A 25232-nucleotide genomic window follows, 5' to 3' on the forward strand; every position below is an offset into this window, starting at 1 on the left:
GTAAAGCAACATTCACTTAAATGAAAGAGATGCTTCTTAAAACTGCATGAAATTAATGATTCTCACCCACAAAAACTCCCCAAACAAACAGTTTCATAAGGGAACTGCTACAAGCTATGAAACTTGATAGAGGAGATTAATATATAGCTCAGCATCCAAGTCACTATGATATTTCAGTACACTAAAAATTGTATCTATTCCATCAGCACATATTATTAAGATGCATTATGTTGTTGGACCAATTTTTTATACAGTCTAACAAAAGTTACAGACCTTGTATATCTTGTTACAGTTAAAATAAAGAGGATTTCTGAGGCTCAGGCCTCAATACTCAGTTCAGTTATACTGCCAGCAAAAAGCTGAACATATTTCCCTTAGTGCTATCCTTAATCTTATATACCTTCAGATACAAAGGTTGGACAATTTTGCGTAATATGTTGCAATTACACTACCTGGCCAAACAAACTGTCCAAGAATCGCTAATAGAAATGTCATCAGAAAAATAAAGTCCAAAGCAGATTTGTACTAAAAAGAGAGAAAAAAAATCTACAAGAAAAGTGGTATAAGCCCTAAAGAGCAGTACATTCTTTGAGGACCTCCAATATTATACTATTTTGACGTATATGAATGCTTTTCTTGGAACATACAGAAAACTGTTTCTCTTAAACCAAGACAGAGAATGAATTTAATAGGGGTTTATAGGTCTCAAGTTTAGGAGGATTTCCCATCAGGTTCTGGAAAAACAAAAATCATTAAATACAGACAGTAACCAGTTTGCAAATCAGGACATAAAATGTCTCAGATTATATAAAAGTATACTCCAACTTCTCCATAACAGAAGTCAAAGCTAAGGCCTCACAATTCCAGTTATTAGAAATAGCATATTCTCTTTACTAGGCCACCACTTGAAGCCAGCTACTCAGTGTTTTAAAGAAGGAATCTTATAAAAAGCTGGTTGCAGTGCAGTTCTTTGCAATATGTACCCAAGTACAGACAGATTGCTTGAAAGTATTAAGAGTTATAACAGAAACTGTTAAAGAAAATGCAACATAAAAACAAAATGCAGCAAACTACACTGCCTGAAGTTTCTTCAGGGTCCTCATACCTAGTAAAGTTCACTACACAGATTAAACATCATGAAGTACAAATTAACAAACCACATGATTAATAAAATCTGTTCACTTTATATTAAACATCTCTACTCTGATTACAGAACGTTTAGGCCCTCTGTAGCACAGAGGAACTCTTCCCTTTGTATCGCGGGCCAGGTTCTCATCGCGAACGCTCCTGCCCGCTTATTTCAACAGGTTCTGCAGCATCGCCGTAGCGTAGGTGGGGCGAGCTTGTCTGCTTGCAATTGCGTTTTGCAGATACTGGATGCCTCCACAGCGTTCCCAAATCTCTTCAAACTGCCTCGGTAAAATTTCAGCACCTCGCTTTCGGGTTAAGCCAGTCTCTTCAAGGTTAAGCTCACACATATCCATGTCATCCTTACCTGAAATGGTAAAGGGAAAAAGAAAACATATTTTACATCATTGAAAGATCCCATCAATAAAAATTAGATCCTTGTTAATTACATTTCCTCTCTGTAGATCTGGTTTGCTGGTAGACTTCAGAGCTTACGAGGAAGTCCTCAGATACAGGCATTTTTCAGTTTCCTGGTTTTTTGTTACACAGAGAACACTAAAACAGTATGAGAATAAACTAATATCAGATGCTGCAATTGACAAAGCTGTGCTTAAACAGCAAGCAAAAAGGAATAAGGGGAAGAAGCCGAAAGATCATCATCTCGATACATTCTTCTGAAACCCATTACAGGATGACAACCACATTTGGATTACATATACCTTCAGTTTCAGGCCACTTTATAGTGAACTGCTTTACTTATGGTTAAAGCAACTAAGAATTCCAGACTTTGGATCAAGTAGCTAATCTGTCAGCCTACCACACAAAACCAACAGTGGGACCAACGTAGGCAATCCAATGAAATTATATATGTAGCTCACAAACTAAATCGTAATCTTATTTTTAACAGGTACTCAACGACAGCACTGCTACTTTTAGCTATGGGCTTTGGCACTGAACAGCAACAGCTGGTATAAGGAATTCTACTTAAAATAATTTGCAGAAAACAAACTTTTGTTGCCAGTAAAGCATAATCCTGTAGTGAAACAAATTGGCTATGGCCTTTCCTCAGTCTCTAAGTTAAATACAAAATCTCAAAACACAGAAGCGTAAGCAGCATTTCTCCAGTGTTTTCTCCCCTGTTCCTTACCCTCCAGAAAAGGAGGATACATTTCACTACCAGATAAATCTCTACCTATCCATTGCAACATTTATTCTAAATTTTTAAGATTAAAAAGCTATTTTCCCATACTAAGTAGCATAAATAGGGTAAAAGCATCAGCTTGCTATTAGCCTCATGCTATGGACAGACAATGTAACATATGCACAAATTGTTTTGATACAAACTGCTTGTAATTCTTTACAGCTAACTTAAAAACAGTATAATAATGAGTAGACCTTTCCCAGATAAATTGTGATGTTTTATCTTCACACTGTCTCCAGTTCAATGAATAGTCTGAGGGTTTGTAATAATACAACTCTTTCCATTTGATTTCCCACTGTCTATGGCTTCCCAAATTGAAGTACGTGTAGAAGTAAAACATAGGACCAGTTACATGTCCCAGTGATATTCTGAAACATTTGGCCACCATCAGCAGCAGTCCCAAATCCTCAAATTCTGCCCAGATAAGAAAGAACAGAGAAAGGGAGGGAGGGAAGGAAGGCAGGGAGGAAGGAAGGCAGGGAGGAAGGAAGGTGGGGAACTTGGAACTTCATCCTCTTTTTCTGAAGTTTGTTATCAACTCTGAACCTTCTCCAAGTTTCAACACCAACCTGCTACAAGCAGAATGGGTGCCTTGTCAGGGTGAAGCTCCATTTGCCGAGCAATCCAGGGCCCATCGAAGTGTGCGTACCACCAGCCCTTCTTCTTGTTCTGGGGGTCCTTGTACTGGTCCGCGGGGCGGATGAAGGGAATGCGGAAGTAGCGCTGCTGCCTGTTTATTTCAATCTCTTGTTGTCTGCCCGGGAGCTGGGCTGCAGGGTTCTGTTGTGCTATCATTCAAAACATCCCCCCAAAAATAAGTGAACAAAGCAATTAGAAAACAAGAAAGCCATATTACTTCCTTTATTAATCAGCACATTAAAAAACAAACAAACAAACAAACAAACAAAACAAACAAGAAAACAAACCCTCCCCCAAAACCCAAGAGATTATCTCTCAAGGTCATCTGAAGTCTCAGCAAACCTAGAAAGTATTTCCATCTCATATAATGTGCATTCTGTTAATTGCAACAGCTAAAACACTGGTCAGAAATGGCTCATGTTAACTCCTGTACATGTTGCCCAATGGCAAATTTAAACAAAACTAAGTAAATAAAATAACATATTCTGCTTTTAATCAATATTTAAGGTAAAACTTGCCATGTAAAATTTCTTACCAACCAGAAACATTTATCAGTAATTGCTTTAGTTCAGTCCATTTTTTTGTAAAAAAAGATCACAGCGCACAGAAGCATTTTCAGTTGCAAACATACAAAAGCATCACTTGATGTTTGACAGTCGACACAAAAGGATGTATAATACTGTTAGAAATTACTAATTTGTTAATAGAAATGTTGACAATAAATACTGCTTATTACAAAGCTGCCACCAAACAATTTTCTGCTTAGATTTCTATAAGTCAAAAGCTGGCATTAGAAGTAACTTCTGGCTGCTTTCTTTTTTCAAGGAATTTTTAATTTCTGACCATTAAGATCAGCTGACTAAACTTCTAAAGGAGAAAGTTACATGAAATTTGTTCAAGTTTCATATATATTTTTGGTAAATATTTTCCACATGCATTTTTGGACTTTTTGAGTTCCCCATATTTCAGACTCTAGAGAGAAACTCACTTTCAAATAAAAGCAGATACTCTCTATGTTAATTCATCAAATGATCAACCTTCTTAATCTTACATATACACTATCATAATCGATTTTAAATAGTAAATGCTCTTAAAAGCAACATTCTTTCCTTTAATAACTGCCCCTGCAAAAGTTTGTTACTGATCTTGTTTTAGTGGTTTACACCACTGTTACAGATACCCTGCTTAAGAACCTTTACCATCTCTACAGAAGAAAATCAGGATTAACTTTTTATATGTTTCAGCATAAAAGGAGTAATTAAAAGTGAATTCAATTTTTTTCCTTGTGTATTGAGCAACAAAGAGAATTTCTGAGCTAACATTTATTAATATGAAAAATTACAATTACTTTTAATAACTTATTTTTACAGTCATGAACAGAACTAATACAGACTAGCAACTACACCTTGAAATTTCTTTTGCCTAGATTCAAGCAAAAATAGTTTTTCTAAACCTGAAGAGCAGAACTTTAACAAACCCCTATATGTCTTACACATCAAATCTCCTTTTTCTAATGTGTGCATTAACAACAAACATAGAAAAAAAGCACCCAGATTTTAACACATGAATGCTACTTTTATACATCAACTCTGATAAAACACACACCTTACAGGAAGACAGAGTATATAAAAAACTAATTTAATTCTATGCATTGTCTGAACATTTATCCCAGCAGATCAGTACTTAAGTATTGTTGAATACTTTTTGCACTGCAATGGTAATTGCTAAGGCTCATTTCTACCCCTAGGCATATCTAAATCTAGAGAAGAGGGCAAATCTAGAGAATGGAAATGCTAAGCAGCCAATGGAGCCTCTATTGGTGCTATAGAACTGTGGCTGTCTATTCAGAAGAAACCATCACCTACCTGAATGTTAGTCTGTGTGCTAGGAAAACAGTTGTTACATTATGTTGATTCCAGAGTTTTGCTACAACAAAAAGCCATGTGCAGACAATAAAAAAAAAAGGCTAGAACAAGAATGGTTTTGGGGTGTTGGTGGTTGTGGTAAAAAATCGGAGATTATATCTTTCAATAATTTATATAAGAAGGTTATTTCACTCTCCCTTCCCATGACTCCTCAAATGGGTAGGTTTTCACGAAGACAAGTACATTTTTGAATTACTAGAGTCATGTATAATTACCATCAGATTAATAACATTGTCAAATTATCATTTTTTTTTTTACAATTAACTTCTATATACATGTGTAGCAAAACACTGGATTAATCAATGTTAGTATGGAGCTCTCAAGTGTTCCTATTCTTCAGAGTTAGCTTAAACAACTGTCTCCTCACTTACTTGAGTTGCTCAAAAATGGTGCAAAATCTGTGAACAAATATTACATGTTGAACAAAAAATGAAAGTGCTGATTCCTTATAAGTTATGGCTTCATTACAACATCAACATTTTTCACCAATGCTGATAACAAACAAATAGGAATTCTAGCTACAACACAAATGCAGATTCTAAGTGTTTCTACTCTTTTTCTACTTCTATTTTCATCAAGATTTAACCTCAAAATCACCTTAATAATTTGCAATTCCTGTTACAAAGCTTCAGTGGTAAATTGCTCTGACAAATCTGCTATTTAATTAATGTAGTACTTTATTTTTTTGACATTTCTGCTAGAAAAAAAAACTTCCAGAGCTCTGTCAATATCAGTAATAATACACAAACCAGTGCTTAGCTTCTATACTGAATGCATGAATTTAAATAAAGGATACTTATAAAATTACATTAAAGGATACTGTAAAACTACATTAAATCAATGAAAAGATGTAAAGAAAAAACTACATCACTTGAAGCCCACATCCACTGACACGGGAAAGACTTTTAGCTTAAACACCTAAGAAATCAGAATTTCTTCTTACTACCTTCTCAGATGACTACAGTACATATGTATGTGAAATGCCCATGTGGTATAATTATTTGCAATGCAAAGAATTATACTGGCATTGAGAGTCTCTAAAGGTCACTATCAATTTCTTCTGAACTGCAAGGTTCTCTTATTCTCTTATTATGCCATATTTCAATGAAGTTAAAAAAATACAATGAAAAACACTGAAAAAAATGCAGCAAATATCTCAAAAGTGATAACAATATGAATATTCTCAGCTTTTTGTGCAAAAATCCAAAGATCATCTGCTCTTTGATACTTCCCATCAGCAACACTGTGTATGAATATTTTACCCATTTAGCTCTAGAGAGAACGTTCAAAGCAATTTACCACTTGGCAGAAGTGCTTCAAATGCCTTTTCCTGCCATTTCAGTCACAAGCTTTCTTAAGCAGCTAAAACCACATTTCAGACACAAGGACCCATTATTTGATAATATCTTCTCCAGGGGTCCAGATTTTGCCTGCCACATATCCATACTAAAATTCCCTGAGAACCTCAAACTCAGGTAATGCTCAAGTAATTAATAACTCAAGTAAATGAATCAAGGGGAAGGAGGTGCCTTTGTACATGGACTGAGATTACCTAGGGCACCTGGATTCCCTGGGATGCTTATTCTCCATGTCCTACAACAATGCCTTAATCTCAGGCTCATGTGACTTTGGGGAGAGCACTTTCTCCCTATCTTCCCTTTTCTTTGTCTCTCCCATGAACTGTGTGACAGGAACACAAATATCAAATATAATGGAACAAAAAGACAAAAGGAATGATCTGACTAAATTGTTCCATGCATTAACTGTGATCCTATAAATTTCTTAGATTCCTTTTATACAGATGATCATCGGACTTTTGAGGTGGAACATTGGGAAACGAGTAACAGTCCACTCTGTAAATACCACTCCAGAAACCAGGTACAGAATTTCCAGGTCTGGCAGTATGAAACTCCCACACTTCCTTGATGAATGCAAGAGAAACTTACTCTGATTAGTGTGTGGCTTTGTCAATAAACACCAGCCTGTGAAATCAGTAGAATGAGGGGTCTAAATAGAAAACACGGTCTACACAAAATTTGTCACCCCATGAGCCAGAATTACAGCATCAACACTCAGATTTTATAAAGGAGGATGTAACATGATGTATGTAAGCAGTGATGTAAACGACATAATTAGTAGCACCTTTTAAAAGTATCTACATCTATGTCTACATGTCTATGTCAATATTATGAAATATTAAAGTAGCACAGCAATGAACATTTAACAAAAATGCCAGCACCTGCACCAGTAGATCAAGAACTCTTTTTAACAGATGTCAGCTGGATGTGAGAAAAGGTTTTAAGAAGCATAAGAAGCTGAGTCTACCGAAAGTGTTTTAATTTCTGTGAAGAATTTGCCAGTTTCAATCTTTCCAAAATATTTACCTTAAATCAACATAAAACACTCCTAAAAAACTCCAAGTTTCTTCAACCTAGCAAACCCAGAATACATTCCAGAAATGTTCTCTTTAGAATATTATCACCAAAATTACTATAAACACAAAATTATCTCTCCTCACCATAGTCTGTGACTGATTTGCGAGCACGCTGTTCTGTTTCTGCATTGCGTTTCTTATTCTTGGATTTCCAAGCATGATACACCTTTAGCCTTCGGTGGAACTCTTCTCTGCAAGCTGCCAAGAGTTCAATATCTATCCCAAAAAAAAGGAGAAGGGGAAGGCATGAGTGAGAAAAGTCAGAAAAATATTTATTAAATGTTTTTCTATATTGATAAGGTATATGATTGGAGATCAAGCTGTGACACTAATATGATAACATGGAATGTAAAAACCCCTCACTCTCTGCAGCACAGCGCCTGTGTTTTATGACCCAAAAAGTCCCTCAGAGTTTGATGAATCCTTTTCTGCTTTAGAGTAAAGGCAGTCCCCAAAGTAGCTGTTGTACTGGGACATTTGGAGCAGTAAAATGCTACAAATATTTCTGTTGACAGTATCACAATACAAGCCGCACAGAAACAAATTTTAAAAAAATTTAATTGCACTGCTGAACATTATTTCTGCAACTGAAAAAAACCCATGAATTTGACTGCTTATATTTGTATTCTTTTTTCATGTATGTATTTTAATTTTTCTGAAGTTCATTATGCTAAGAATTGAATGATGACAAGGCTTTTTCATTAGTTATCTCAGAGTATCCAAGCTGGCTTCATGAGGAAAGAACTCCACTTATTACTGCACCATCTACATAGCCGAAAACATTGCTCCAGTCTTGCATATGTAAAAACACTAAAAGAGAATGAGTTACTTTCCAATTTCTACATCCAGGAAGAAATTGTGAGTGATCTTAAATCACAAATTAACCAACTGCTTTCAATAAGAAGCAGGAAGAAACAGTAATACCTAAAAGACGAATAATTCTTATCTATTTCTATCTTCACAGCACTGAGGCCAAGGTGATTAATGCCCCACTGTAAGCTTCCAAAAAGAAGTTACACATTTTGAAAATTAAAGAATAATAATCTACGACAGAACATATTTTTGCTTTCTTTATGATTTGGTGACAGCAAGAATTGATAGCAAAAAAATTCTTAGAACATGCAAATTCTAGGTAAAGCATAATAATTACTATTCCCTCTGTGGAAGTACATCAAATGGAGTGAACTTAATTAAGAAGTTATAACATGTATTTTATGCCCAAGATGTTTATTATCATAAATATATAATCCCTTAAAGACATCACAAAGGAGATTCTGTTTCCTTAATATGGAAATAGCTTTGTGTATTGTTCTTTTGGGGGTAAGAGAATTTTTAAAATTAATTTGTTATTCACTCAAACTCATGTAAACTTTTAATCTTTGTTATAGGAAGAAAGTAACACTTTTTCGTATAACTACAACTTGAACTCTTTCTCAGAAAAAAAACCACTTACCACAGGAGGTGTTGATTGTATCACGAAGCTCTGCATATTTCCACTTACTGAGATCATGCTTCTTAGTACCAGCAGCAGCTTTTGTGGCTTGCACTGCAGGACCCCTGCAATTATTTTTAAAATGTATATGTATTTTTTCCAAGTATTAAACAGGATTTTTTTTAAGAAGAGGAAGAGATCCCATGATCAATAATGCGTCATACTTATTACCACACAGACAAAATACCATAGTGTTTTCAAGTTGTTTGAATTATCAAGAGAAAATGAAAATATATTTTATGCTCAAAATCATATCATAATCTGATTTGCCTCCTAAAGATTAAAAGGAATTGTCATTGATATTTTTCAGGTATAGAAAGACACATATTCTGAGTATCTCATCCCACATTGATGTACATTTTACTTTGTGAGAACCAAGATGCAAAAAACAAAGACTGAACATTTTTAGTTCCATTCAAAAAACAGACAAGGAAAAATATTCCTGAAGTAGAACAAGGAGAAGGAAGAAAAGGCATTTCCTCTGCTATTTAAAATTGATCTTGTTCCTAACCTTAAGAAAATATTCTGTCTGACAAAAACCTAACTTGAGAGAAGAAACCAAATTCATTCTATATTGGCCATCTAATAACAGCAATATTTATTCTGAGTTGGGAGTGATGATATTGATCATCATGATCATCAAGAGTGATGATATTTATCATCAAAGTAAAAAAGACCACTCGGACTAAACGCTGACCAGTAAAAAAAGACTCATCAAAACTCAGTATTTTCCAAAGGCAAAAGGTCTTCACCATGTAGGTAATGTCAAAGTGAGTCAACAGCGAATGCAAGTGAGGAATTATTACTAAAATCTCAATCATCTTTAGGAAAATGTACAATGTTTCCATGTATGAAACGAACATTAGATATAAACATAAGCCTGAATTTCTTTTTTTCCCCAAGAAATGTGGTATGGATAAGTGGAAGAACTCTCCCTCAGGAACAGCAAACTTCCTGTGGATTATCAGCTTATAAAATAAGTTGAAAACACTGCAATGTTCAGTGATGATCAGCACATCTTTTAAACACTAAGGAATTCAAGAGCAGACACGAGATTTTACCAGTCTCTGCTCATGACTAAGAATAAAAATTGAATTCTTTCAGGATCTGAGGGAATTTCTTCAAAAGAAACTAGAAAGAATCTTTAACAAGGTAGCAAAGTTCTTGATGCAATAAGAAAAAACAGGCTTTTTAATTGTAAGGTCTGTTTGTGCAGTAATATCTTTGTGGGACAGGCACAGTATTAATAGGTTGTTATGGTTTGAGCCTGGCACAGAGCCAGTGCTCTCTATGAAAATGTTTTCACTCTGGTGTTTGCTGTGAGATGTGACTAGGAATAAGCAAAACAGGCTTTAGCTTAAACATAAAGAACACTTTATTACTTAAACTACAGGAAAATAGGGAAAGACTATAAGGAAAAGAGAAAAAAAAAATTGAAAACTTTACAAAAAACTACTTTCTTTTTCTCTACTACTTGACTTTCTCAATCTGATACATTTTCTCAAAACACTAACTGCTCAGCCTGGCACGACACTTTAGTATACTCAAACTTCAGTTCATGAAGAGGAAAGGAGTCTTTCTTGTTCTATAGGCTTCTCTTGGAAACACACTGAAACTTCGTGTGTTTCTCTGTCACTTCGGCACCGCCTGGAAAAAAGTCTTTTTGCTGCTTGTGACATTTTCTTTCTATGCTCAGTGCTCTCACTACTGACGCATGGACTAGAGCTGCTTTTAGGGTTGTCTTTCAAGGATGCTTTGTTTCACTCTAAAAAGGCACAGTCTCTGCTTTGGGACATCTGTCTCTTCTATAATTTTCTAACTCTCTGGGGCCGGGGGGTCTTCACGAATGAACTTTCTTGGTTTCTGAGCTACTGCTTCTTCTTAAGTGCAGTCTGTGTCACAGGAACAACTGAGTCTATGGCTACAAGAAAAGTCTAGCTAAAAGGCCACTCTAAATCATCTCTCTTCATTCAATCATTTCTATGTTCTTCGGGCTAGGTCTTTGTCTTATCTCATTTTTAATTTCTCTTTTTATTTAGCTTCGAGGAGGATTAGCATTTTTTGCAAGGCTTCAATCATGAAAGAAAGGGGTTAAAACTTTCAGTCTCTGTCTGTCCCGGAGCGGCACTCTCACACACGCTGCTCACACGCTGCCGCTCCGGCCGGGCACTCTTCTTCTTCCCTTCTCCTCCTGGGCCGGCTGCTATCACATTCGGTGTCGCCGGCTCTCTCTCTCTCTCCCTCCTGGGGGGGGAATGGCTGCCCGAGGGCTGACTCCCTGGGATCTTCTACCCTTCTATCTTCGAAAGCCCCCTCACCTCCCATCTCTGTCCAGGCCCCGGGCCTACCACGTGGCTGCTCCTCCCCCGCCCAGCAGCAGCGACTGGACAGGGGAGGGAGATCTGACCTCTTCTCCTCGACGTCCCAAGAGAGCCTGCCAGGGGCAGAGCTCTGCTTTTTAACCCCTGTGTATTCTCGGAGGTGTGTCCAAACCCCACTGGCTACACCAGGTGCCAGTCTCAAACCCAAAACCTTCATTGGTTTGACCACAGCTTCCCAGAATTCCCACTTCTTCCTGGTCAAACCACCACATAGGTATAATCTAATGAATATTATTTTAACATTTATTTTTCCATAAAGGTCTCATGTGGTACCGTGAAGTTTTATGTTTATTTTCCTTTTTTAATTAGAAGGTTATAAAAAACTATTATACCCTGAATTTTTTCTTTATGCAGATACAGCAGTTTTGAAAGCAGTGATAACAAATGCAATTTAAATTTCATTGAATAAACCTAACATTCCTCTTAATAACAACTGAACCATCTCTTCAGTATAATTAAAACTACAGAATCTTGCTGTTGGAGTAGCAGCTTAATGTCTACTCATACTACTAATCTGAGTCCACACAGCTTCCAGTTGGAGTTTGAGAAGTCAAACGTAAAAAGTTGACTTAGGACTACTCATGACTGTAAAACAAATAACTGGACAAACTTCTTCAAAATATATACTTTAATATTTTGTTCTATTCTGTAGGACATCAAGGATTCCTGATAATTAATTTGCACTGCCTGGTGTCTAACCTTTTTGAACCTAATTTGACAAATCCTAAGGATTTTCCTTATTTAGCAACATTACCCACCACTCTAAGAGTTTGCTGCCTAATTTAGCACAGCAGAACTAGGTTGTAGTAATCTTTAAGAACGCTAATCCAATTGAATGGCTTAGTCTTTCTATTAGGGTACTACTGTGCACTCTGAAGACCACTTGCTTGTTTTCTACAGGACCTCAAGCACAACAGTCTGGCAGCAAGAGGAGCATCACCTTTGACATTCCATCTTCACTGCTCCATATGAGAGTTATGTATCATAAACAGTATTTTCAGACTAAAAATAGAAAAGACCAGTCTCATGTCAAAGGCTTCCAGTGTATGAAAAGTGAGACAATTTTTTTTAAACAAGCAGATACTGAGAAGCATTGCATTTTGAATCCGACCAGAACACAGAGCCTGATCTGGCCCCAAAATTTTTTCATCTTTTTGTACATTAAGAATTGGCCACTGTCATTGGAACTATGTCAATATATGCAATACAATATGGCCATTTAAATTCACATGCTACCTTAATTACACCTTATGTGGTTTATGCCTATTCTTAAAATACTGCAGGAGAAAAATTTAGTTACCAGCTGCATTCCAATCATCCATGATACCACTAGACAATTCATTAAACATGTGAGACTGAGCATCTTCAAACTATACATACATAGCTTAGTAACTTGTTAAACAACAGATTCACTTTCAAAACCTCTAAACATTTTTTCTTCTTCTGTAAGGTTCACAAAATCAATGTCAAAAAAAATTTCTACCATCAAGTTGCAGAAAACACTTTCTATTTACTTGCTGATATGGAAGACAATCACAAAAATTTCTTTGAACAGAGTATTAGTATTTGACCAACTAGCATATTCAGACCCAAACCTGTATTTATCTTTTCTTCTGCATTGTGCATAAAATCTCACATTATCATTCAAGAAATCCCAGAAGGAGATTTTGTTTGGATATCTTAAGAGGGTTTTTAATATGGTCTTACCATGGAAATTTTCAAAACTACTTTTATTTTAAGAGAACTCTAATGAGCATATTTCCTTATTAAATGCACCAACAATTACATTGCTGTTAAATGGCTTCATTAGCTTTGTGCTGAATCTGTAGAAATATGCCTTTAAAAGATGTGGAGCCTTGTGATCTGTTTATCACAAAGGTGAGAGGAGAAGAAAGCTGGAGAAGCATTAATGAAATTATAGAAAATTACAGGGTACATGAACAATTCTTATTCTTTTTCAATATAATAAGTTAAAATAGCAAAGAAATAATTGCTGAAAAAATGGTAAATGCAATTTATCTGAAAGAAATAATTTAGTTACCTGCTCATAATTAAAAAAAAACCCAGATTCCATTACTTTTAATTCCATAATAATTCAACCCATTTAATGTGTGATTTGTTTTTAGAAAATGATTGATTCACTGGTGTTATACCTTCTCACCTACCTAGACAATATTTCTGACATTTCTGTGGCCATTTGTTCCCTACAAGAAAATTGGTATATGAGCATAAACCAAATATATATGGATATAAAACCAGCCTTTATAACCATGAAAGTGTCTTGACAATCAAACTGAAATTAAATTAAATGCACAGGAAACGACTACTTATTTTTAATTATTTCAATTCAGACACACACACAAAAATAGACAGACAGATAGATAGATAGATAGATAGACAGACAGATAGACAGATAGATAGATAGACAGACAGACACACATACACACACACAGAGTCCTGATTCTGTAAAGAACAATAAATTACACAGGGCAGTGAAAAATGGATGGTATGTTAAAAACTTTACAGCAATTATATAATGATTTTTGAATAGATGTTATTTGGTATATTTGGTTATTAAAGGGTTTATTAGATGTAAGCAAAGTAATGAATATGAGGCATTAAAAATTGACTTAGAAATTACAGATGCATACTAACAAAGATTGCTATGGGGTATTAGTAAATAAGAAGACAATATCAATTTCTTTTGATTAATTAATGTGGCTTTTATCTATTAGAGCATTCAAATGGAAAAAAATGCCATACGTAGTCATTTGTGGCTTTGTTCCATTGGCTCTGCAAACAGAAGACATTTAATGTTAGACAAACTACTACCTAGTTAATATTTTAATAATCTGAAGCAAGAAAAGGTGGGTCATAGCATTTCCTGCTCTCTCACATCTTCTTTATTATCTTAAGAATTTTTATTATTATTATTTTTAGCTGATTATATAAACCTCTTTTCCCCCCAAAACTTTCTCATTCAGTTATGACTTAAATAATAATCTGGGAAAAAAGAAATGTACAAGTGAAAGCTTCCCCCAGCCTTTCTCCCCTGTCCAATCTTTCAAAAGCAGAGACTTTGAATCATACTACTGATGTATTTCATGCTTGGATAAGCGTGTCACAAGAAACAGCAGCAATCCTCCTGTAGCTGCTCTGGGAACAGGATGGGTGCTTCTTCATGCAAGCTGTGAACAGACCCCAAGTGTAACTGCTGTGCTGGAAACACACAGCTGAGCACAGGTAGCACTATCTGTTCTAAATTAGGACATAGGATTGTTCCAATGCAAAACCCAGGAGAGATACACTCACAACACTCTTCTAAGACTAGCTTTCTTTTGATGTTACATGCCATACTGTACACTTCAATAAGCCACATAAATGAATAAAAACTACCCAGTTGAAAGCAGATACTTACTATCTAAATTAATTTTTACTTAACTGCTAGTCATTACCTTTAATTTACCCCTGGGTGCAGTAAATCACATATTACACATCCTTTCAAACTGTGGATGAGTAGTAAAATTGGATAAAGCTAGAAGAGGTCCAGCAGATCCAGCACAGAATAAGCACAAATGAAAATCCTGGATCTGCTGCCAGAACAAACAACTTTTCTTCTTTGATAGTAGCCAACAAATATATTTTTTAAGGAAACTGTTAATACTTATGCCCCTTGAAATATCTATGAAAGCTATGAAAGTGAATACAGCAAGGCACTGTGGAAAAAAGAAATAAACTACAGGCACTCAAGTTCAAATATGACAACACAAAAGTGTCACGTATTTGTTAAAACTGAGCGCATAAAATCACCCTTTTCTTCCTCTTTTCACTCAACAGTTACAACCATACAATGGAAAATACCTTTATTTTCTTCATGCCAATATGTAAGGATGAAACCAATTTTTACAGAAGTGTGATAACACTGTAAAAGCAATATACTGCATGAATTCAGTATGAAGTCACACATGCTTTATCTTATTACAGCAAAATTTAACAGGGAAGATATATATACTTATAGAAAAGTCAGTGATTTTAGTGTATCACATGCTAATATGTCAGTCTCAAATGTAGAAGACCGTAGACTATAACTTCTTTAGACTCCAGCAAAATTTTGATTGGTATAATATAAAAGAAGTCCTGAGACTTTATGTTTTAATATTAGATTACATTATTTATTCTAACCAATAGTTTGCATTTCACCAAATTTCTTTAGCTGCTACCTTTAAGGCAACTCCTGAAATTATATGAAAATCCTCTGATTTCAATAGAAGATACTGGGGCCTGGGTAAGGTTTTAGTCTGATTTTAAACAAACCAAAATAAAATCAAATATTAAATTAAAAGCATTCTGTTCAGGTTTTGAATGTGCAATGAACTATTTGAAGTAGACTTTGGAAACAAGGGAAAAAATTTGCCAATGAGATAAAAAAGATCTCATGTAAGCAGGAAAATCTATCACTTCTTTTCTAGATTTAGGTATTATCTTGCTCAAGAAATTATTTCCATCTCTATACTAACATGTTCAGACCACTGAGTACTTTCCAAACACTTAGAAGGGTCTTCAGTCACCTACCAGCTGCACAGCAGAACTGGGCTAGCTACACAGCAGAGAAACTGGCAGTCAAAGAGTTATGATGACAATTAGCTCATCATCCATTCTGGGATTATACAAGAAAGACCAATGCCAAAATCACCTATGAGCAGTAGGAAACCCAGTGGAGGTTAGAGCTTCACTGACAGAGAAGTTACTGAATTCTCTGAGCTCTTGACTACTGCATCCCTTCTTTCATATTTAAGAGAACTCTGCCAGGTTGCAAGACTAGAGTGACTTTGTGTCTACCTTTAAAGTATTGCACCAAAATCCAGACAGGGAGAGTGGTGAGGCACTGGAACAGCCTTCCCAAGGGAGCTGTGGCTGCCCCATCCCAGCTTGGATGGGCCTCTGAGCTACCTAGTCTAATGGAAGGTGTCCCTGACCATGGCAGGGGGCAGGAAAGAGATGATTTTCAAGGTCCCCTTCCAACCCAAACCATTCTGATTCTGTGAATGGAGCATGTCAGTCTCAGTCAGAGACAATTTGACAGCTATTGCAGTACCGAGGGAAAAAACACAACCATTTCAGTGGAACTGCCCAGAAGTCAGTATTGAACATGACAAAAAATTACCCACCTATCTCAAGCAAGCATACAGTTATTAAAAAAAGTATACATTTAGATGAAATTTGGGTAGCAAAAGAAATACATCTAGGAGCTTGAAATTTCATGGCAACACAAGGGATTTTCTTGCACTCATTTCAACAACAACAACAGAGTAGAGTCATATTAATGAAGTCACCAAGTATGTGACCATGTTCACAGGTCCCTTCATGCAACTTGACCAGTAAGTACCATTTTTACTGGAACTTCTAAGTTGCTTCTAAGACATCACCTTTTACACACGAAGAGTTCTTGCTCTGCAGACAGGCAGTGTGGTTCTGTGTATCAAAGGTTAAGCTCATTTTATCGCACATCAAAAATTGACACAAAACAAGACTAACACTTAACATTTGAACTCATCTATGTTAGGTATTTTCATTCCACTTGAAAAAACTTACCAGTCAGGGCCCAGAAATTACTTTTATTTCTGCAGTTAAAGAGAGCTTCTTCTTTAAAAAAAAAAATCCCACACAAATTCACTGTAAAAATAGAACCACCATCAAGACCTAGCAAAGATGTATTTTATTATTACTTACCACTGAAGAAATTCTATTCCCTACTTTAAATGAGTCATAAAAATCAGAATTCTAAGTTGGCCATCCTTGTTAGAACTCAAAAAAAGAAAGAGACCTGCAGTCATGTCCACAAGCACCTACAAAATCACTGATGTAGCAAGACGCAAAATGAAGAAAGTCTAAGCAAAAGCAATCTAACAAATTTCAAAATTTAATTTGAAAAACATTCCAATATACTGACTTAAAAGCTCCATTTAATGAACACAAAGTTCCATTAACCAAACAAGAGCATAGTCTTCTCCAAGGGAGCAGGATGGGGAGAAAAGAAAGCACAGAGAGGAAAATGTAACTCCTTGACTCCATACCTGCGCAAACCTAAATCCAGCTGTGCCTCATCACTGATGAGCTCTGCCTCGCTCTGGGCAATCCTCATTGCCAGCTCGTGGTCACGGCGCTCCTGTTCAAGCACGGCCTGGTGCTGCGTCTCCTCCTCTCGCTCTCTAGCCAGCTGAGCCTCAATCTCAGCCTGTTTGAGAACAGGACACCTTTAGCCTTACCCAATCAAAACCAAAATGCTACATGAGCAGTATTTGAAAAAAATGCTATGTTGTGTATTAGCTTTTGGAAACATGTACAGTTTACAGAAATGAAAAATTAACAGCATTAGTATTTAGTTAGACCCAAGAAAAATGAAACAGCTACAAACTGAATCTTGGTTTTCATATAGTTTATCAAATATTGTCCACCACTTATATTAACTTTTTTAATAAAGTGCCAAGTAATTTTTTAAATATATGAATTATTTTTTTCATTATTATAAAAACTAATATTCAGAAGTTTTCAGAATCATTAAAACTCAAATGAAACTGAGGCTATGGCTGCTTCTCCATAGCACTAACACAATACTTCCTTGATATTCTGCTCTTGGCATCACAGGACTTTGTAACAGGCACTACTTTGGATACAGGTCTGTATGTCATTTTGAAAAGGGATTAAGACAGACACTGGAATTCTCTGTGGAACTGATCTAACATGAATTTAAGCAAATGGTAAAACTTCCAACTTAGTGCAGTGCAGGAGCAATTCAAATATACTGCCTCTGCAGAGTCAAACAACAGCAGCAGTTAACCATCATTATTTCACAAAAAGCCTTGCACACACAGTAAATAAAACAGGACCATCCAATTCATACCTTCAAAAGGCACATACACCAAGTTTTAGCAGTGCCCCAAAATTAACAAGGAAACAAAGCTGCTTCCCACCCATCATTGTGAAGTTGCACCACTAAAACACCGAAAACTGTACCATTACACCAGTGACTTTACCTTATGAATCTTGTTTTAGATTAGCTGATAAAACCAACCAGCAGGAGGAAAGATAATGAGAAAGGAACTCTATGTGGGAGAATGAAACACCTTACAGGATTATATATCCACTTGGATCCAAACACAGCATTTTAAAGTAAAAGTGTAAATTACATTCTGCATTGCAGATATCCACAGCTCAGAACCCAAGAAACATTGATAAAGACAATCACTATAGATGTTCTTTTTTCATAAGACTGCTATCCCAGGTCACCCAAGCAATTTCCAATAAAAAAGGAAAAGAGGGATACAGGATCCAAACACACCTCCGAAGGAGAGCTCATTATGAAATCAGTAAGAATTGCCATAAATCAAGGGGAAAGGTGGAGGAGTGGGGTTTGAGCTGCGTGTATTTAGTGCAGCCAAAGGAGCTACCAAGGACAGTCCTGCCTCCTCTCATTATTACTGGCATCTCAAAGTGTTTGCAGTTAAGCAAGTAAACAACACAATCAAAGTCAAGATGTGACTTTAGTAAAAGAATGCCAAACTTGCCTGACATGAACCACCCACCAAATCTTCAAAGGCTAAACCAGGATTCCCCAACGCTGCATATTTTTAAAATAACTTTTAAAATCCTTTAAAAACAGATGCACCTCCACTCAGAATATGTGAAGTTGCATAGGAACTAGAAATAGGTGATCTGTCTTGGCATACGCTAAACATGACATTTGCCCTATATTTACTAATAAAGCAACATTGGGGAATGACTCTGAGAAATGCATTTATAGAAAGAAGCCATTGGACTTGGTGGAGAACATAAGCTACAAAAAGCATTTATAAATAAGTAAATGAATACAAGAAAATAAACACACAACCCCAAAACCATCACAGTAACAAGAAATCCCCCAAAGCCACACACAGCTAAAGAATTAACCTGAATACGTTTTTCTTCTTCTTCTTTCTTTTTTCTCTCTTCCTCTCCCTGTTTTCTCTTTGCCTCAATCTCAGATTTCCTATTACATAAGAGGAGAAGAAAATGAAAATGTGTTATTATGACACAAATGAACAAGAAATAGTAAGAAATACAAAGTCTCTTTCATAAAACTGATTGGTACTCCACAAATCAGTACAGTTCTGATGACAAGATACTACATGTAAATTATGAAATTTTTCAAGTTCATCTGTATTTCCAGCTGCATCATATAATTTCTTCCATATGCTCTTCTGTCACTTGCCTTACAAAGGAAATGTTTCAACACTGCACAGAAATACAATCCAAATTATTCTCTAAGTGAAAGTGTATCAAAACCAACTTCATTTAAAAGCCTTTCCTGTTTTCTTCTCATTCTATAACCAGCAACTTATTCAAATTCAAGACTCACAGGCGTCTTTCCTCTTCTTCCTTCCTTCATTTTTGGTCTTCCTCTTCACGTCTCTTCCTTTCCTTTTCCATTTCCTCCTGGATGCGTCGTAGCCTCTCTGCTTCGTCCTCTTGCTGCTTCTTCTTTTGCAGTGCACTCAGAAGCTGCTCTGAGCTTTTAACTAAAGCATCATATTCTTTCTGTATCTGTTCTCTAGTCATTATAGTGGTCTGCAAAAATAATAAGAGGGTAATTGTTTTTTATTTGTACTTCACTTCTGAAAGAACATACTTAAAAATATTAAGTGATATGACATCACTGAGCACTATATTTAAATCATATATACACCTCAGAGCTGGGAAGCTTGAGTCCACTCTTCCCTTTTTTTCTACAATCCTGAGGACCCATTCCTCTCCCCTCTCCTATAAAACCATCCAAATTCATCTCCATATCATCAGTGAAATTAACTTAACTTCCTTTCAAAACATACCTTCACATTTTAAATCTTGCAGTTTTAAGCAACAGAAATTAATTCTTAGCATGCTAGGATGGAAATTAAAGCCTTCCCAGTGTATTTTGCATTGTGCTCTTATCTTCTTTAGTGGTTATTTACAGCTCCGCTTTTATGTCATACATGAAATAGCTTTTCTTAATATTTCTGCTAGCACTCAGAAAAAATACTGCACTGTGTTGTGACTAACTTTTTCTAAAAAGTTATTAGTAACAAATTACAGGTTGAAAATGCTTCAAAAATAGCCTTTGCTAGACACGTTTTCAAACCTTATTGACAGGTACAATTTAATTTCATTTTACAATTCACATCTTACTAATAAAACTGCAATATGGGGATTTGCTGACCTTTTCTGATAGTGTATCATGATGATAATCACATGTTATAATTTTCATTAGAAAAGAGAACCCTAAGCTGATAGGTTAACTCTACCATCTTTTCAACAGCGATTTTAAATAGAGAAGTCTTAATATGGCACACTAAGAAAGCTATAATATTGCATGAAATATGAATTCAAGAAACCAAACTTTTTCTAACATTAATAAATGCCAGTGTGCCTTCATTTTGTCTTTGTGATTCTGTGGTAAGAAAGAGAGGACTACAGACCTGAAGCATAATCAACAAGCTGAATTCTCTTTACCACCAAGTTTGAAAAACCTCATAACTGGAAATGTCTCTAGTCTGTGATAAATGCCTTTTATCATTTTCAGCCCTTATTAAGTTAAAATATTGGCAATGGTAATTGGCATTCTGATAATGGTAATAATGGTAATAATGGTAATTGGTATTCCAATAGTGAAAGCAACAAACAACTTGTCTGTTGTCAAACAAATTGACAGCACTTGTCTCGTAATACCAACATGCATTTTTTCTTTAAAACCTTCAGTGCCAATTTTGACACACAGATACCAAAGTCATACGCACCTATTTTCAGGATTCACTTCAGTTATATTTACAAATAGTTTTAAACAGGAATTACCCAGTGACTGAAAATTAAGACCACAATTTTAAAGTATATTTTCTGTTAAAAAAAATGCATTGGCCTTCTCCTTTAGATGAAGCTTTTAAAAGATTCCAGTACAAAGATACTTTTTCTCTCATTATTATCACATACCTTAATTTTGGTCATTGATGCATCAATAGAAGCCTCCAACTCCTTGACCTGCTTGCTTGTCTCTGCTTTTCCCTCCTTCAGAGCACTTACTACTTCATTAAATTTATCAAGTCTCTTCTTCAGTGTACGTACTTTTATCAGGCCATCAATGCTGTGAAGGTAAGACAGCTTATTTGCTTATTTGAAATAATTTTGGATGGTGATACTTTTAAAACTCCACAAATCACTCATGTAAAAAAGGTAGATGGGGAGAGAAGTTATGCCTTCTGACAAAACTCTCCCTCTTCTTTGAAATTTGAACATTATCACATCAAGTAACTAAGCAATGGAGCCTTTTCCAAGCAGTAACTAAAATTACTTAGCAAACAGTGGCTCAAAATGGAAAAATGCATTTTTATTTTGAGAATTAATTTGGGCTGGCTTTTTGTTTTTCTCACAATAATAAATGGATACTAATGATTATTAGTATCCACTAGAGGATTTTAACTGGAAAGGATAAAGGCTGAGTAGCGCTACTTATTCAAAGAGCAGTAACAGAATTAATCAGATAAAACTCTACTACACAGTATTACATCCCAGAATGAACACCATCATTACACCCCAAAGGATTGAGAAAGCAAGGCTGGGGAGGAGTTCAGGAAAACTCAAGAGTTTTTTTAAGAACCACTATTGAAGGCCCCACACAGAAGTTACAAATCTGCAGACAACCTTCCTAAACAGATATCACTATACTGGGATTTGCAAATCAACACACAAAAGTAGAAACAAAATCAAATCATTAAAGATGAGCACCAATTAGCTAAAAAAAAAAGTCAGAAATGCCAAGATTCAAAATGAAACATAATTCTCAAAGGATGTAAAAGAATTTATGAGGCCCACAACTAGAACAGAGCTATGTCTCTGTCAAAGAACATTAAGGTGTCAGCAGAGCTTAATTACTGAAGTAGTTTTTCCATCAGTATTCCCTGCAATCAGATAATGGAATTAATTTCATGAGGAGATAAGACAGTTATTATTTCTAAGATAAAAATGAAAGGGAGCCTATAAAGGAAGGAAGGTGTGACCTTGTAAAGGACAACAATTAACGACCTTAAATTAAATTAGACAGACTTAATAAAAAATTTTTAAAAACAAGGTTGTCACTGAAGGATTTTATGAACAAAGAGATAAAGAAACATCTTTAGGAAAGGTTCAGATTTAGTCTATGCATCCTTGGAAAAGAGTGAAGGAACACAGAACCTCTCAGTCTCCTTCAATTGTACTCAGCATCACTCTATGATTTCAGATAGATTTAGTTAATAAAGTAAACCTCCTCTTACAGTCCCAAGAAAATATTATTTAAAACATACTTCCTTCAACCAAGGAATATCTTCTTACCATGGTTTGTGCTTTCTCTTGCAAAGCCACATACGAATAGTCTTTTGTATTTTAATGCAGGCACTGGCTCGATATTTTATCTTATTTTTCACTGTAAACACACATAAGACAGAATCTTAATGTTTTATACAGTTTAACACAACTACTATCTTCCTTATACATTTGATGTCACAAAACTGTATGCAGACTATGTGTGCTTGAGAGCTTTTTGTATATTGGAACCACAACATTTAAGAAACAGAATAGCAGAATTCACAATCTTGTGCCAGGCACAGAGGCTCCCACCCAAATCCAACAGGAACAATGAAATGTGTGCACACTCATACACCCCTCCAGATTCACAGATACCAGTAACTTTTGTTAAAAGTTAGAGCACACCCAAGATTTTAGTGTTACAATCTATGATGTCTGAAATCTCCTAAGAATTCAGAAATTCTATTTGCTTCACTATAAACAGCAACAAATAATAATCAGTCACAGACTGTGCTGGCCCAAATGCACAGCCATGTGTGCACTGGCATAAGGCCTTTATGCTCTTCTTCCCCATTCTAATGCAGTTTTCACCCTCCATGTTATCAGAGACTGCTGACATTCTGCATCAGACCCTTCCCAATCTCCCAGGTACCTTTTCTGAAGCACACCACAAGTGCCAATCTCTATTGCACACCACCTTATTACTACTCAGCAGAGTAACTTCAAGAAAAATCCCACCAACCTTGAAATCAGTTACTCAGAGTTCAGTATGTATCTGCTATACATGTCCTTGGCCACATTTCAAGGTGTTATTAATTGCTTTGCTGTATTTTTAACCAACATTTTGAGTTAATAAAACATAAGCCACATACATTTAATCACCGAGAGAGAACACCATTGAACTTTTTTCCAACGACTGCAGATAAGCCAGCGGTTCACTCGTTTAACCAGCTCTGCCAAGTGATCCGGATCAGACTTCATTATCTGATCAAACTCTGCAAACTAAATGGCAATTAAAACAAGTTTTACATATTAGCAGGACAGAGAGTGTTAGATACTATTGTTTGAGATCAGGCTGAATTAAAATTTTTTATATAAACTGTATGTCATTATATCAGCTTTCAATTAAAGTCAGCAGATAATTTTCTTACACTTTGTTGTTTAATGATAACAGAAATTACAAGCGCAGATTTTTTATATGTTTGCTGTATGGACGTCCAACCCTTGGCATTTTGAATAATATAACCGTTTACTAAACACCAAAAATACTTATTGTCAAAATTTTTAAAAATCAATTGCTTTTATACATCCTGGAGATGAACTCTGGCCTTCCACAACTTCAAAACACATCTAATTATGTATCTGTGGAAAAAAATAAAAGCTGAAAGCACTTCTCAATTTTTAACCTTTGTATAAGTTTCCCATTGAAGGCAACGTTTTCTGAAAATCCTGCACTTCTGCTTTTCAGTAAATATAAGACAGGAAGAACATTTTTCTGGGATTACAATAATTTTCCTTTGTCATCGCAATAGCTCTCAACTTCATCTCCTTACTCTGAATAGAAGCAGCAATGTTCAGAATCACAGAAGGAGATTTCAGTTATAAACAGATTTTACTAGAAAATATTTCTTCTTGGCTCTGACTTCATCTTTTTAAAAGTCAACATAATTCTTGGAATACAAACATTGCATTAGAAATACTGCAGCATCAGCAACAAGACTATAAACCCAATTGTATCCATACAAATTTTGTGGTTTATTCAAAGAAAATGAACAAAATTATTTATACAAATCCTGGGCAACCTTATTTAGGTTGGCCACACTTTTACCAATGTGTTAAACAATGTTACTTTCAAATGTGCTTTTCAAATGGAAATTATTTTAAGATTCATAATCATGAACTCCAAGAAAAAGATTACCTTGCCAGGTCTAAAAAACACCTTGGTTAGTCCAAATTTGTAATCATTTTCATTCAGTCCCAGGGCTTTAAATAGGGCCTGAAACACAGAAACCAGAAAGGATTAAATTCTGCCTCCTTCAAAGAAACATGAAAACCAACATCACAATATATTTTCTCATGTGGATGATACAGAAGAATTATTTTCTTACTTTGCAAAAAAGCCTAGGGTCCAGTCGAGCCAATTTTTCAGGCAAGTATTTCTTGTACATATTATACAGTTCATGAAATGACGCTCGTGACGGGAAACCACCTTGCATCAAATCCAGAACTGACACCATCCCTAAATTCACAGACACATACACAAAACCTGGCATCAGTAACATGCAAATTAAGCTGTGAATTTTATGATAAACAGTAAGTAGGTTTATGACATAAGACTCAAAGACATTGTTCAGAGACTAAACCACAAAGTTCAGCTGGGATTTGATCAAGCCTGTAGCATTTTTTGATTATGTGATCAGTCACAAAAAGTTAATACTGAACACATGAGAAAAGCCCATAAGGTTTTCTCCCTATTTGAGAAGTAAGTAACACTCAATCATCCATATGATTTTTCTTCTAATATTTCTTCCAAAATATTTTTTCTTTTTCAGCAGATTTGACAATTTCATTTTCAAAGGGAAGACAAAAAGACCCAAATCTACACCCCAAACCACCAAACAATGCCCAACCAGGCATTTATTTCAATCATGTGAATGGTATTTGTGAGACCTGGTGCAGATAC

General features: G+C 35.6%; 1 protein-coding gene across 1 annotated transcript; it reads right to left on the minus strand.

Moving 5' to 3' along the window:
* Nucleotides 1-462: 462 nt before the first annotated feature.
* Nucleotides 463-24811, minus strand: LOC141730599 (unconventional myosin-VI-like). The gene is given in 13 exon segments (XM_074549747.1): nt 463-1495; nt 2899-3117; nt 5265-5291; nt 7412-7543; nt 8781-8884; nt 17275-17435; nt 19148-19226; nt 19596-19804; nt 21200-21350; nt 22577-22667; nt 23422-23551; nt 24468-24545; nt 24658-24811. Coding segments are annotated over 13 exon segments (1710 nt in total). The 5' UTR covers nt 24787-24811; the 3' UTR covers nt 463-1295.
* Between the last annotated feature and the right edge of the window lie 421 nt (nt 24812-25232).

This window comes from Zonotrichia albicollis, chromosome 11 (genome assembly GCF_047830755.1).
Source record: "Zonotrichia albicollis isolate bZonAlb1 chromosome 11, bZonAlb1.hap1, whole genome shotgun sequence".
In the NCBI taxonomy this organism is placed as follows: Eukaryota; Metazoa; Chordata; class Aves; order Passeriformes; family Passerellidae; genus Zonotrichia; species Zonotrichia albicollis.